Source organism: Mchenga conophoros, linkage group LG5, assembly GCF_057382185.1.
Source record: "Mchenga conophoros isolate Kocher_MC1m ecotype Shallow Benthic linkage group LG5, M_conophoros_male_GT1.1, whole genome shotgun sequence".
NCBI lineage: Eukaryota > Metazoa > Chordata > Actinopteri > Cichliformes > Cichlidae > Mchenga > Mchenga conophoros.
The window spans coordinates 23,337,549-23,353,549 of record NC_140530.1 but is presented as its reverse complement, the minus strand read 5'-3'; the positions used below and the strand labels follow the sequence as shown (position 1 = coordinate 23,353,549).

The 16,001-nt window shown below is 38.1% G+C and overlaps 1 protein-coding gene across 1 annotated transcript; it reads right to left on the bottom strand.

The window, feature by feature from the left end:
- Positions 1–488: 488 nt before the first annotated feature.
- Positions 489–10,617, bottom strand: LOC146574566 (taste receptor type 1 member 3-like). Its single transcript, XM_085275582.1, has 8 exons — positions 10,415–10,617; positions 8,721–9,021; positions 8,102–8,458; positions 7,583–7,999; positions 7,290–7,493; positions 5,011–5,131; positions 3,285–3,655; positions 489–1,091 (listed from the first exon to the last, which is right to left on the bottom strand). Exons 1-8 carry the CDS (start codon positions 10,615–10,617, stop codon positions 489–491), a joined length of 2,577 nt encoding a protein of 858 aa, XP_085131708.1.
- Positions 10,618–16,001: the final 5,384 nt, after the last annotated feature.

Below are 16,001 nucleotides of genomic sequence, written 5' to 3'. Positions count from 1 at the left end.
TTTTCATACATAGGGCACACGGGATTATAAGGCACATTAAGCGAAACAAAACAGTCAGATAAGTTAAACTTTACTCAACTCATTCTTCTTGCTTCCTCCACCTCCGTGCCATTGTTTGATTAATGATGAATGCACCTTATAGTGCGGAAAATACGGTATATTAAAATAACACAGCTCACAGTTACCTACTTTTAGCTACAATTTTGTGACTAACATTATTCCAAGCAAAACAATAATCCTGAAAAATAATAAAATTTCAACTACAAGACTGTATGTTCATTAATAAGCACAAAGCACTCTTTCTGTGTTATGTTTATACCTCACATTTTCGAGTAACTCAGAAACAATGCATCATATAATCTAATGTGATGGTACAATTTATAATATGCTAAGATATGGTGTATATATAACAATCATTGTCTGTGATGAAAGAAAATAAATGTAAGTTTTTCAGATTCTTTGATTTACTTTATAAACAGTTTAACTGTCTATTGTCCTTCCTGTGCTTTTGGCTGTGGCTCCTCTTCTGTTTGAGTTGGTGGGACGCCCTCTAAGAAGGTACAGAAGTACTTTGGTGTGTTTAAGTCAGGTTTCCTTAACAGCAAGTAGCATTTTGGAAAGTAGTAGGCTGCCAGCAGTCCAAAGTTGCTTGCTAGGCTGAAATAAACATGGACAACTGACCTGTTCTTGTTAGCTGAACTATTGTTTCCTATGTAGATTGGAATAAAGATCACCCAAATGACACAGTAGGTCAGGGTGGAAAAGGTGATGTCTCTGGCTAAGTTATACTGATGAAGAGGCTTCACTGCCATGAAGGTGCACATGAAGGATGCAAGGGCCATTACACCATTGAAACCCTGCATTAAGGCAAATCCAATCAAAGGTGAAACAGGACACGATAGGAATGATTCTACAAAGTCTATTGTCATATTTGCCACATATCCAGACAATGAAGGTCCTTCTTGAACAAACCAGCCACAGAAACCAGCCTGCACAGCGCAGCAGATCAGCACAAACAGCCAGCTCACAGGGCCTCTTAACAAATGCAGGTGAGAGGCAGCCATCTCTGGGAACTCTGTCACATAGAGTATCTGTTTGAAAGGTAAGGTTACCATCTTGATTATAATGTATACTTTTTATTTTATCCTACAATATCCTTAAGTTTGGCATCAATACATATAATTCCCATTTAAAAAGCTTCTGAAATTTCTAGAGAAATTTAAACTAGAAAACCTGTCAAGCTGCAATTTACATTTATCTGTCCAAGCAGGTATGTGAGCTGATAGAGAGACTATGACAAAACAAATTGAAATCTGGAATACAGACACATTACACAAAAAAACTGAATATATTATAACAGAGGTTCTGGGCCAGCATCCAAAATCAAATGTTGCAAATAAAGTACAATTTCTTAAGTGTGGATCCTTCTTTCAGAAACAAAGACAAAATTTGATGTGATTTTGGGGTAAATTTCTTGAAATTGTATATATAGAAAAGACAATTCATGTTTTTTTTTCTATTAATGTCAGTATATTATAAATATTAATAGTACCTGGACAGACACAAACTCAGCTCAAGTATGATTTTGCTGTAATACCAATCTGACCCATCAAGTAAGAGTTTATGAGGCTTCATATTTTCACCACCTTCACTACCTCTATGTCTTGCATCTTCGCTTTTTTACCCACCTGCATCTAATTCACACACATATATTCTGATTGTTTCTGTAGACATTTACTTAAAAAACATTGTAAAACCTCTTGTAGACAAACAAACAAAAAAAGCTATCTGGACTCCATGGATAATTTTAGATCAATCTCCAAGCTTTCTTTTCTTTTCTTTAATTTTTTTTTTTTTTTTTTTTTTTTAGAAAAGCTTAATCCTAAACAAACCTAATGACATTCACATGCTCAACACACTCTATGACTGTATCCAATATATTAAATCATGGATGTCCCACAACTTCCTTAAGCTAAATAGAGACTGAAGTAGTCATTGCTAACCATTGCACAATAAACACCGATCAGGCAAAACATTATGACTACTAACAGGTTCTGATAGAAAAGTGTCAGAATACACAGTGCTTCACAATTTTTTGCATCTGGGCCTGCAGCTGCAGATCAGTCAGGGTAAACTTGCTGAGCTCTGTCCACTGCTGAAAGCACCAACAATGGGCACATGAACTGGACCATGGAGCAATAGGAAAAGGTGGTGTGGTCTGAATAATATTTTCTTTTACATCTTGTGGATGCCCAGGACCATGTGTGTTACTTACATGGGTATCATCTGGCACCAGGATACACTATGGGAAAAAAAGCAGCCCGGTGGAGACAAGGCAATGTTCTGCTGGTCCCGTCATCCATGTGGATGTTACGTTGACACCTAGCTAAATATTGCTGCAGACCATATACATGGAAGCAATATTCCAAGATGACTGTGGCCTCTTTCAGCAGGATAGCGCATACTGCCACAAAGCAAATGTGGTTCAGGAGTGGCTTGAGAAGTCTCAATCTAAGTGAGTTCGAAGGAAATGTTGCTAACATCTTGGTGCTAGATACCACTGCTCTAGTGGAGTCCATGCCGCCATGGGTTAACCCTGCTTTGGCAGTACAGTGGTCCCTCATCATAACGCAGTTCACCTCTCCTGGCCTCGCTGTTTCGCTGATTTTTTAAAATAATAAATAATAGTGGATTGCATTTATTCTCTGGCAGCTGCTCTATTCCCATGTTCTGGACCTGAAAACAGGCTTTGATCTTTCTTTTCTTTCTATAATATTGGACTTATTTTTCTAGGAAGGTTTGAACTTTGAGAGTGTGAAAAGTGTGAAAAGGGTCATGCCTGTCTGAGAAAGTGTATTAGGTGTGTAGTGAGGGGTTTAACGGCCTTAAAACATCTATAATAATTGTAAAAAATAAAGCTGGCTACTTTCATTTCACCTATCGCGGATTATTTGTAGAACGTAACTCCCGCGATAAACGAGGGACCACTGTAAAAGGAGGACCAACATGATAGTGGGCAGGTGTCCATATTGTTATGCCTGATCATTGTATAATGTCTATAAGTGATATTTTTGTAGGTTCTAAGTAATTATTAGAATAACACAATTTCTTAATACAAACAGAAACATTACACACTTTTAATCTGCTTTACAATCTGTTAAGGTTCAAATATTGATCCACAAATCCCAGCTGGGAAATTTCAATTTTTTTTCTCTCACTAAAGCTGATTCTGTAGTTTCTCTACACTGCCATCGGGAGGTGGCATTTCACCAGTCTTAACTCACCTGTAGTGAGAATAAAAGGATAATGGAGAGGGTGAGCGTCTGGAAAATGGAGGTGAAAGGCAGCTGAAGACGACACACCACATCCCCTGGCGCCCCCAGGAAAAGCAGCAGACTGAGACATGCTCCCATCAGGCCGAACACAGCCACAAAACTCAAGGGACCCCCCGAGGCCATTACCAGGGGGGTTCCTCGTTGCATCAGGAACAAGACACCCACTGACCCCTGACATATCAGCAGGAGCGCACCAACTAGCATCATTATCACAGCATCCTGGCTGTGCCACTCAAAAAACTTAAAGATGGGGTCAGTGCAGTTTGTGCTGCGATGCTGGGACCACTGACGGTTGGGACACTTAGTACACTGGGTGTCGTCTGTGAGTGAGAAAGCACAAAAATATGGCTTGATTAAAAAAATATGCTATTTCATAATAATCAGATTAACTCAATACCGTATTTTATGTATGATTTACTGAATCTGTAAACATCAAATGTATGGTGTATTGCAAAGAAGCAGTTAAAAAGATCAATATCATCTGTGTTTTAGATCTATAGTTATCATTAGTTAATGTTTTAGATTAGGTTTTTACAGGGGCTTTGTGTGGAATTATCTCTTGGTTGCATATTGTGACTCTGAAGCTACAACTACCACAATATTAAAACTAGCTGTATGTTATTCTATGAACTAGAGATGCTAGACCATAGAATTTTATTAAGGAGGGGAAAGGCTCTTTTTACATTACCTGGTTTTATGTCATATAAAATTACCTGCTAGCTTAAAAAAATAAAAAAATATACATATAGAAAATTCCCCTCTCGCCCTTACGAGCGGTCTGTATTCTTCAAGCTCATCTACCAGAGGCCTGGGAGTTTGAGGGTCCTGTGCAGTATGTTAGCTGTTCCTAGGACTGTGCTCTTCTAGGCAGAGATCTTGGATGTTGTTCCTGGGATCTGCTGGAGCCACTCGCCTAGCTTGAGGGTCACTGCACCAAGTAGTCCAATTACCACTGGGACCACTGTTATCTTAACCCTCCACATTTTCTTCAGCTCTTCTCTGAGCCCTTGGTACTTCTCCAGCTTCTTGTGTTCCTTCTTCCTGATGTTGCGGTCATTCGGTATCGCTACGTTGATCACTAGGGCCATCTTCTTCCGCTTGTCTACCACCACTATGTCCGGTTGGTTAGCCACCACCATTTTGTCCGTCTGTATCTGGAAGTCCTACAGCATCTTAGCTCGGTCATTCTCCACCAACCTAGGAGGCGTCTCCCATTTTGACCTTGAGACTTCCAGGCCGTACTCGGCACAGATGTTTCTGTATACTATGCCAGCCACTTGGTTATGGTGTTTCATGTATGCCCTGCCCACTAGCATCTTGCACCTTGCTGTTATGTGCTGGATTATCTCAAGGGCATTTTACACAGCCTTCACCTGGGCAGCCCATATCACGATAAGTCAGCTTTTATGGATCTTGTACTTAGAGATTGCTCCTGGGCTGCCATGATTACATGATTAGTGCCTCTGTGCTGTCTTTCAGTCCAGCTTTGTCAAGCCACTGGTAGAATACACACACACACACACACACACACACACACACACACACACACACACACACACACACACACACACACACATATATATATAACACATAAATCCTTTTTTATTCTCTTGACAAGGATGCAAATAAGCAAATAAGGACACATATCTCAGATAAGAGTGGCCGAACACATTACCCTTATTTGCCTGGTAGGTGCCTGCCAAACAGTCAATACAGTCAAAGCAGCAGGAATGGAAGCCTTTGACTCTGTGGACCTGGCCTTTACCACAATTTGCTGAACAAGTGGATGTAGGAACCTGCAAAAGTTGTTTAAAAAAAAGGAAAGGAAAAAGAGAGAACAAAAAAACACAGTATCTCAAATTCCATGATGATTGGGATAAACTGGATGACAAATCTTTTACATAATATAACTTACTATAAAAGACTTTGACAGACTGGGTCAGCTAAACCCCAGAACCCTTAATTAAATATCAGAAGAAATTGAGTGGACGCAGATGTAAATATTTAAGTACCCATTCTATTATAGCTTGCTAATAAGGATGTAATAATAAATAACAGAGATAATAATAAGATGGGAAAAGGAAGGTAATAATATAGAAATAGGAAGTTATTTAATTAGCATAATATACAATTAACAAATAATATGGATTATCACTATTACAATGACATGTAGAGAAATATTACACTGAAATATATGGAATAATACATTGATTAAAAAAATACTACAACCTGCTAGCAATAAAATACTAACACTTGTGCATTAGAATTATTATTATTATTATTATTTTACATATGTGTAATAATGAAAACTCAGGGCTGCAAAATAAAAATGGCTTCTTTCTTTATAATTCTGTCTTTATAATCTATTAAAGCAAACTTCACCATGATAATTACCTTGAAGACTTCTTCATTATTGTGGATGATTTTAACATCCATGTTGATGCAAAAAATGACAGCCTCAACATGGCATTTGATCTGTTATTGGACTCAACTAGCTTCTCTCAAAATATTTATAAGATAAAATCCATAAAACTAGAACATCTTACTCTTCAGCCCTGTAGCCAGGCTGACAAAAATTCAGAGCTCTGTTGAGTCAGCCAGTCTGCATCACTACAGGCGCAGCACCAATTCGCCTGTTGATCTCCCACTTCATTCTCCCCTAACGCTTAAACAAGGCCCCAAGATACTTAAAGTCTTCCACTTGGGGTATGAACTCTTTCCTGAGCCGGAGTGGGTATGCCACCTTTTTCTGGCTTCACACTCCACTGCAAACTGCTCCAGAGTGAGCTAGAGGCAGTCACCTGATGAAGCCAACAGAGTCAGAACACCTGCAAAAAGCAGACATGAGATTCTCACACCATCCAAGTGGAAGTCTTCCGCCACTTGGCTACGCCTGGAAATTCTATCCATAAAAATTATGAACAGAATCGGTAATAAAGGGCAGCCCTGAATTCCACCAGGGCTGCCCCCTGGAAATGAGTCCAACTTATTTCCAGCTATGTGGACCAAGTTCTTGCAATGGTTGTATAAAGCACTCGTAGCAGTGGGCCAGACACCCCTTACTCCTGAACCACCTCCCACAGGACACTGCGAGGGACAGGGTTGAATGCCTATTCCAAGTCCACAAAAGACACTGGTTGGGCAAACTCACATGATCCCACGAGTATCTTCAAAATACTAAAGTGCCGGTCAAGTGTTCCACAACCGGGACGAAAACCACATTGTTCCTCCTGTATCCAAGCTTGAACTAACAGATGGCAGCACCCTGGCATAGATTTGGCCAGGGAGGCTGAGGAGTGTGATCCCCCTATAGTTGAAGCACAGCCCCCCCGGTCCCCTTTATCAAAAATGGGAACCACCATCCCAGTCTGCCGATCCAAAGGTACCGCCCCTGATCTCAATGCAACATTGTATTTCACAATTACACTGACAGCTGCTCTTTGCTAATTCTCTTGAACAGGGGGATCAGGTGTGGAAGAGGAACGCTTTCTTAGATCATGACGCATATGGTTCTCCTACATTTGATATTTGCATCTCTATTTGATACATCAGCATTCTCTTGTAACAGAATGCTGATGTGCTCTTGTTTGACTATAGTTTTTGTTCATGTTTGAGGAGAAACACATTAGGACAACTGTAAATCTGACACTTAGACTTATGCCTATAGTTCTGTGGTTAATCATATATTTTCATTATGGAAAAAATAACAGTTGTGGTGTGAGGGTGTGAAAACCGAGACAGACCTACAACATCCAGAGCGTAGAGGAACTTAGGGCAAAACTCGTCCACCAGGTCTGCCCAGCATCCTCCCTTGCCACCTGATCAAACTCACCACATTGAAAATTAATGGGTAATAACTTGCTATTTCCAGATTGTTCTCTTCTGTTTTCACCGCAATATTACTGAGCTGTGATATAATGTGCAACCAATATTTTACCTAATTACAAATGTTACCTCTGCTGTATGCCATTCAAAGTGGTTCTTGGAGATGTGCAGTTCTTGCTCAGAATATTCTCCCACAGTTCTGATATCCACTTGAGATGAGTTTGTCCAGACCCACTGAATGACATCGTATCCTATGTTCGGGTTGCCATATTGGTCGAATTCCAGATGTGTGCTATTTATGTTAATAGAAGTCTTCCTTAAAGCTTCCAACAGCTGCAAAATGAAATGGTTGTTGGTATTATTGATAAGTTTGATTCTAAATTGTGTACAGTGGTCTTTATAATAGAAAAAAATGAAATCACCTTCCAGGGATAGATTTTGCTTCTAGATCCCCACTGACAGGCAGTTAAATTGCACTCCAGCAGGTTATGCAGTGCCTGTGCTACACTATAGACAGCGGCATACACACTGAAAGCTGACGTCTGCACTGCAGGTGCTTCTACCAGGGTAATATTATCTGGTGACAAGTTCCAGCATTGTGGGCAGCGATTGTTAGTATTGTAAAGATTTGTGGCTGGAGTGGATGTCTTTATCCTCTCTTCACTGAGTTTCTTGAAAAGCTCCATTGCATAATCGGTGAACAGTCCGAGGGTGTCTGTTTTGTCAATGAATGCAATGATTGTACCAACTGTTTCAATGTCAGGCAGAGAAGTCACTTGAGCATCGATGGCCCAGCTTGTGGTGCCAATCCATACAGCTGTTAAATTACTCCTGATAACCTGGAATAAATTGGATTTGTTTACCAGTACTGAACAAACACTAATAGAAATGAATAGAAATGAATACATTTCTAAGTTACTTTAAATCTCTGTTTCACCAACCTCTTTAAAAAAGATTTCACTTTGCTCTGGGAGAGAAAACACCACTACCACTCTGACATTGGTCATTTGGATATTGTGAATGATGGTTTTGACCATTGGCACAGGGTCAGTGTACACTGGAATCAGACCCTGATAGGCCACACAGATAGATGTGTTGTCTGCAAATTTGGTGAACATCTGCACACCTTCTTGCCCGTACTCCTCGTCACTGCCCACAATTGCCACCCAGTTCCAGCCAAATTCCTCTATTAGCTTTATTATGACATCCACTTGCCATTTGTCACTGGGTACCGTACGAAAGAATGACGGGTAGGAAACATCATCACTGAATTTGTCACTGGTGGCCCCATAGCTAATCTGGTGTGAAAATTAAAAACAAAGTGTTAGTTACCTTTGCTTATTGTTGACACATAAGACTTGATATATTTTTATCAATTAAAAAATGACAATAATATTAATTATAGACTGATTTTGTTTTTTATGACACATGTGACATAACCATACGGATCAAGATTTCGATTACTGCACATTATTTAATGCATGCATTGCATGCACTCTCAAATATGTGCAGCAAGAGAAAATATCCTGCAAATTATAAAAAAAAAAAGTGTATTCAAACCTGTGGCATCAGAAAGAATCCCAGGAGTTTTCCAATGAATGACACCATTTTTGAGGTATAAGGACCAATCACTGCAGCTACGCTGGTCTCATAGGTGGTGTAATTACACCGCACAGATAGTTCTTTGCTGGATTTTTCAGTGAGGAAGGACAGAGTGGGCTTTACAATAATGGCCGACTGGCTGCATGTGTCATAGATTTCATAACCTAACTTGATGCCAGGGAGGAGAGTCTGGTTTCCATTGATTTCATCCACTGCGTATTTCATGGCTATTGCAAGTCCCAGTCCAAGATCATTTACTCTGTTGAGTCCCAAGTAGAAAAAAATAAAAAACTTTTTTAGTCAGGGTCAGTATACACAGTGATTTAGAATCTGAAATGTTAGATATAAAAATATATATTAGATTAAAAAACTTGATATAATGAGTATAAGGAAATGTGAAATTAATGCGATAGAGGTGGGAGATCATGTTATAAGAACAATAACAGTAGAATTGTGATCTTTGGAACAATTAAAATGAAGAAAAAATATCTATTATAGGAGGCAGCAAATGCATTGATGAGACGTAATATTATATCCAGTCGGAAGTAACTTAATAAAGTACAGAAGGAAATAAATGCAAAATATTAGTTATACAATACAACAATTTTTGGTTAAAACATAGTCAAAAGGAGTGTGCTGTTCTCTGTAACGTACGAGGGGAAATTATTACACTAACAAAACATACGTTGTAGATAATATCAAATACTTGAATGAAAAGAAAATAATTTGGATTTAAAAAGTATATAAATACAATTAATCTATTGCATATAATGCACAACTAACAAAACTCATAACTGAGGAAGCACAAGGATTGGGGGAAATGATGGATACGGTAATGAATGTTTTTACAACACCTTTAAGTTAATTTATGTCCAGACATTTAAGTTGATTTTTCGGAAAGAAGAATGCTTGACATGAAATTATTATTATGTTTGTCATACCAAAGCAAGACAAGGACCATATTGAGTGCAGTACTTATTTCTATTTCTTATTTACTTAACACAAATAATAAACAGCAATCATAGCAGACATTTAAAAAAAAAATAACCCCACATTTATAAAATTATATACCGTGATACTAGTTTTGATCATTAAGTACCTGTGCTGTTTATAAGTCTGGGGAAACCTGCAGTCAGATAATGAAACATTCTCCCATGCAAAACATTTTGAACTGAATCCTAATGTATCATCACCCAATGTAATGCATCCAAGTATTTCCTTACTTGGATTATTGAGCATACATAAAGACAAAACTTCACCAGTATTAATGAATAAGTTGAAAAACATAGCACTTTGCTACTGTTTTTTAAATAATTAATTTATAACCATGACAATTTAAGAAGAGAAAATATATTTCAATGGAAATGCACTCAAAAGTAATACATAAATAAAGCTGAGAAGAAAATTCCATTCAAGTGAAACACATTTGCTGACTTAAAACATGAAGAAGGATTTGTACATTTTATAACATAATGAATAAAGAAGCATATTGTCTTCTGATACTTTAATTCTTTAGCTAAAACAGGACTGGTAAGATTTTGGAAGATCTTCACTGAAATGGATTCCTTTGAAAATACTCCTACTTTTCCACTCCTGTTAAAAATAAAGATAGAATCTCAGTTTTTTAAAGAGTCCTTCATAACCATCCTTACCTGTCACAGGTTATCTGGTTTGGCTCTGTTATGTCACTGACGTTGCTGTTGAGGTCGTTAATGGGAAAGAGCCCGCCAAGCATAATGTCCCCAGGTAAACTGAAGAGGTTGGCAGAAATGTTGCTGAACCATTCAGGAAAACTCTCACTAAAGCTCACTCTAAAGAAACAGCACAAAACCAGTAGAGGTAAACATAAAGCCATGATGCCAATAAGCAGGAGACTGAACCCAGAAAGTTTCAGTGCACTTTCATGTCAGTGCATCATGTTTTTATGCAGACGGTTTCATGCAAATTCAGTCCTCATGTCCACCTTCTCCTGACCACCCAACCTGACACTTTAGAGCAAATGGTAAACAAAACAGAAAATTTACATGTGTGGTATGAACAGATATGAACTTTTTAAAATTATTGAATAAAACCTTTTTCATCATAATGAAAAGTCAAAAAACAAATGCAAACTCTGGTGTATGAAGATTGAATGGCACAGTCTCATTTAATGACCTTAATGGTTTTCACATAATTAGGACACTGCATTTAATTAACATGTACCTAGAGGTAAAGACTTTGCACATGTTATGCATGTTTGTGTGTATGCTGTGTCAGTTGTGTTCATCTTTCCGGAGAATTTTCCTAACATTTGTTTGTGGCTTGAAATTTGCTTCTCTTTGGTGTCTGCCATGAGATGAGCAATTCCTTTCCGCCTACTTACCCAGAGTAATCCTTGCATATTGAATGTTAGTTTTTGGAAGGTTTTCACTTCACTGACTTTATAACATAACTTTTGTGATAAATTATGCTTATTTTACCCTATTATTGATGCAATTCTGAGCCACTGAAGAGCATTAATAGGTGTTTGTCCTGAAATTGGTTGATAATAACCTTTATATTGAGATGTGTTTTCATGGAGCTTTGTACTCACCACACTATTGGCTTTGCATGTTTTTGCATCCAATGTTGCTAAAACCAACTGAAATATTAGCTCTCATGACATCTACATAATTCTGAAGTGCACATGTATTATCTACAGGTGGGTGAAAAGTTTAATACCCATGATTAGTATATGTAACGTCATGGTAATTTAATGTGTTCTTTAAATTGTTCTTGTGGAATAATTGCACAGCATACATGTTAATGACAAAGGAACTCAGTAAGGATCTAAGAAGGAGAATTATACATTTCCACAAATTAGGAAGGTCTCTTGGAGCCATTTCTAAACAAATGCAGATTTCAAAATTTATCAGTTCCACTTTGCCAAAGTCAGAAAGAAGGCTCAAACTGTCAGCCACAGATGGGAGGAAACTGGTTAGGGTATTAAGGAACAACCCAGGAACCACCAAGACTCAAGCCTGCCATGAACTAGAACTTGTTGGAACAGCAGCTTAACTGTCCACAGTGAAATGGGTTTTACAACACCATGGATGGTAAGGGTGCCAACCAAGAGGGAAACCTCAGCTCCAAAACTCACATCTTCATTCTCAAATGAAGTGTATACACATAGAAGCCAAATGCTTTCTGGAGAAAAGGTTTTTGGTCAGACGAGACAAAGATTAAGTTATTTAGTCACAATGTCAAGTTGTATTCTTGGAGGAGTAAAGGTGATACTTTACCTAAGAATACTCTGACAGCTGCTGGTGGTAGCATCATACTCTTGGGCTGCTTTGCTGACATTTGTATTGGTACATTGCAGAACATGTATGGAACAATGAAGAAGGAGGACCTCCTCAAATCAATAGCTAAATGGCTGAAACTTGGACACAGTTTAATGTTCCAACAGGAAAATGATCCCAAACACACATCAAAACTGGTTTTTGGAAAATATAAAGCCCTTGCCAGGAAACCAAGCATTTTAAATGAACTCAACTAATTCTGAGAGTGGTCAAATATCCAGGGAGATACAACAGCATCATCATGTATTGCCAAACAAACAAAAAAACAAAACAAAAAATGAATCAAAAGAGAGCAAAAACACTTGGCTTGCTACAGGTTTATCTTTTCTTGAACTATTCTCAAATATTAAGCCAGGAGTGTCTGATTTTACTTCATGTACTCAGTTTCATCTGAAATGTTATAGAAAGCAGTTTTTTCTCTTTCTTTTGGTGTCAAGAAGTGCATGCATATTGTAAAACACTCATGATGATCAACAGCCAGTTTTCCACAATATGCCAGGGTCTTTCCATATTTAATAAGTCTGTTATCTTTATTTGTGCTTACAGTTCAGAATCACAAAATCTTCACATGGTGATAAGTTTGTCTTGGTAATAAAAAAAAAACACAAGAAGTTTTTTTATGATTTGACCAAGTGGTTAAATCGTTTTCTTATTTAAAATTAGAATTGCCAGTGATTCTACTAAGTTTTATATTTGCAAAGTCAATCATTGTATAACATTTGACCTTCTGGTTGAATGAATCTGGCCTGTAGTGTATCTGGATCCTGTAAGCCTTGTATTGGCCCTTTCAAATATTTTTACATTCATGAATTTTTCTTTTTTAAATACCACCACCCACCAACAAATAGCTTTAAATGCACATCATTGGGTCAATAATTATGATCCAGTAATTCCAGCAAATCCAGTTCTCCATAGTATTCTGAAAAGTGGGATTCTACGTAATGTGTTTACTTTAGGTACTTTGATTATACAACTAAAACAATATCAAGTTACTGTATGATTAAACATTTTACATCCGTAAAAAGCCCAGTGTGCAGCTCCACTTTTTGTGTACCAAATCTGTAGCAGATCACAGGTACAGACTCACCATCATGTCCAATTTTTTGTTTACAAATTGTAAATTAAAACCATTAAAATGTGATGGCCTACAAACATAAGAGGAGAAACATGAGTAAAAGAAAACCACATTAATCATTTCTAGGGTTTAAGTTGGAAACATTCAATATGCATCACTGTAAAACACATTAACCGACATACTATAGAGGAAGATCCTAAAGACAGAAATGAAATGGAGAGCGATTCATAGTAATCTTACTATAAGGAAGCGCTGCATTATTTAGTCCTGATTCTCTAGTTGACATTTGGAGCATGCAAGGGGGAAGTGGTTTCCAGTTTGCTCCACATAACTAAAGGCATTCTTACGAATCACATTTCACTGAGAAATACTCACAGCAACAGCAGAGAAAGTCAAGGTGCAAAGCAGCTGCTACAAACAGATTATGAAAATGTGTAGTTTTAACAGTCATCTCAATTTATTTCAATTGAATTACATTTTATTTATACAGTACCAAATCCCAACAATTATCTCAAGGTGCTTTATATTACAATATATATTTTGAGAGCATCTTGCCTCTGGCTGCTCTCTTTCCTTCCTGTAGGGAAAACCCACAGGAGTGTACCCTCACCTGTTCCTGCTGAATCACATGTTGGCACATCTGCATTTTATCAGATCAGATCATTTCCTGCACATGAAAGAACTGCTTCTCATTCGTTCTCGATCCATCACCAGATCGTTATAGTTATCAAAGCGGTAAGAGACTTTGAATGCTCAGATATGCCCCGCACTGATCCAGTCTGCTTTTGCTCAACCACAAAGACATACACTGCCTGTTGGAAATACTTCTCAGGTAAAAATCCTCTGAAAAGATGTTTACCTGTGACTGATCGGAAACTACAGTATAGAAATTTGCAAAATTTACTTTTGTTTAGCATTAAAACATGTTGAGCACACTTCTGCAAGTTCTTGCATTATATGTGAATAAAACTTCATCAATCATTTTTTCAGTGTATCTTTTGACATGAGTAAGCTTGACTTTAGGACAAAGGGTTTGCCGTGGGAATAAAGGAAGTCTGCTGCTATCTTGTCATCTTGACGTAAGAAGGTCGGTGTTAGTTTGCTTTAATACAGCTTGTCTGCTCCTGTCTTCTTACCCTCACCCTTTTACACAAGCTGGCATGCAAGGTTTTATCCTCTCTGTGAATGGTCAGGATCTCTTTATTTGCAGAAACATTTAAAGATGCTTACATGTCTCTGACTGGATCTTGTGTGCGGGCGGGTTCAGTATTTGTGCATACAGTGCATGCAAGATTAACATCTTGTTTATGTCAGAGCAGCTTTCTTCCTCAAGCATGAAATCACCTCCTACCTTTTTGTGTTTTGTAGCTAAGGAGACCATTTATTGATAATCTGGCCCAACATCACACACATGCAAAGAGTTGCCTGTTTTGTTTCATACACAGTGATAAATCAGTGCGGTACTAAGACAAAGGAAAAAGTAAAAAAATATATTAACACGACTGCAAAACCTATAACCATGGCTGTTAGCTGTCTTCTCATAATGATTCCTATGAATGCTGTAAACAGTTTTTTCTTGACAAAGTAGCACAAAATCTTTCTGCTTGGCTGGATGCCATTAGAGGTTAGGATGGGAATTGTTTCACACACTGTGCAACTATGAAAAAGGAGTGGATCCCTACTGTAGTGGTTCAAAAATGTTCTTGACACAAGAAATTTTAAAGGTTTCAAGACCAGGAGAAGACACAAATTAGGAAAGGCATCTGGTGCAAAATTGGTGGCAAAGGTAACATCTGTCTGTTGTGGTGACCCCTTGGGAAGTAAGGGAGCAGCTGAAAGCACCTACAGTTTATGGACTTTGATTTAGGTGGGGGGGGGGGGTGTCATGTGGGCACCCTGTGCTGCTGGGGTTGTGCCAGCTGGTATATTTCCTGGGCTTTGGGTTTGTTAGGGTTCCCTTAGCTCTTACTGTGCTATGGTTCCTTTTCTTTGCAGTCCATACTGCTTGGGTGAGACCAGGATGCGTTGTGTGGCCTCGGGCACTGGTGGAGGCCTCCCTGCATGTTTTTGGCTCAGCACCTTATTATCCACTCTGTCCTGGTCTTCACTGTTGGTTGGGGCCACTTGGGGTTTCTGGGTTTGTGTGGGTTCTCGTCATCCCTCCGCGTGTTAGTGTTCAGGTTCCTTTGATTTGCGTGACCGTGGTGGTGGGAGCACGTGTTCTCGAGGTGTGAAACAGCCACATCTATACAAGATGATGGAAACTAATCCTGTAGCTCATGGCACATGTGACATTTGAGTTTGCTACCTGTTTCATCATTACATTTCATTACAGTAAAACAATAAAGGAAAAAAAGAGACTATCAGTTATTCAACAACAAAGTTCTAACACTGTGTTAGCAGCTAAATGATTAAACTCAAACTCAGTGATTCAAATAACATAAAGTGTATTATTCAGAAGCAGAACTGTCTGCATGACAATTTTATTTTTGTTCAAGACAATACTTGAAAGCCAACTCTATTGCATGCATGACTTGCATCTCTAACAGTGTATTTCAAAACTGCAAACATGCATATTGAAAAAAAACAAAAAACATTTTGCAGTACATTAAGTTTAGTTCCTCAATTATTTTTATTCAGTTAATGTTTTTGTGACTAACATTAATACAAGCAAAACAATGTTCCTGGTAAATAATCAGCGACAAATGTGAACCCATAGACTTCATGTTACTAAACAAACACAATGCACTCTTTGTTATTTGCTGTATGGATTACATGCTTGCAGAGTATTAGGATAAAATGCTTATTATAACCTAATCTAGTGTATTTTATAGTCTTCTAGCC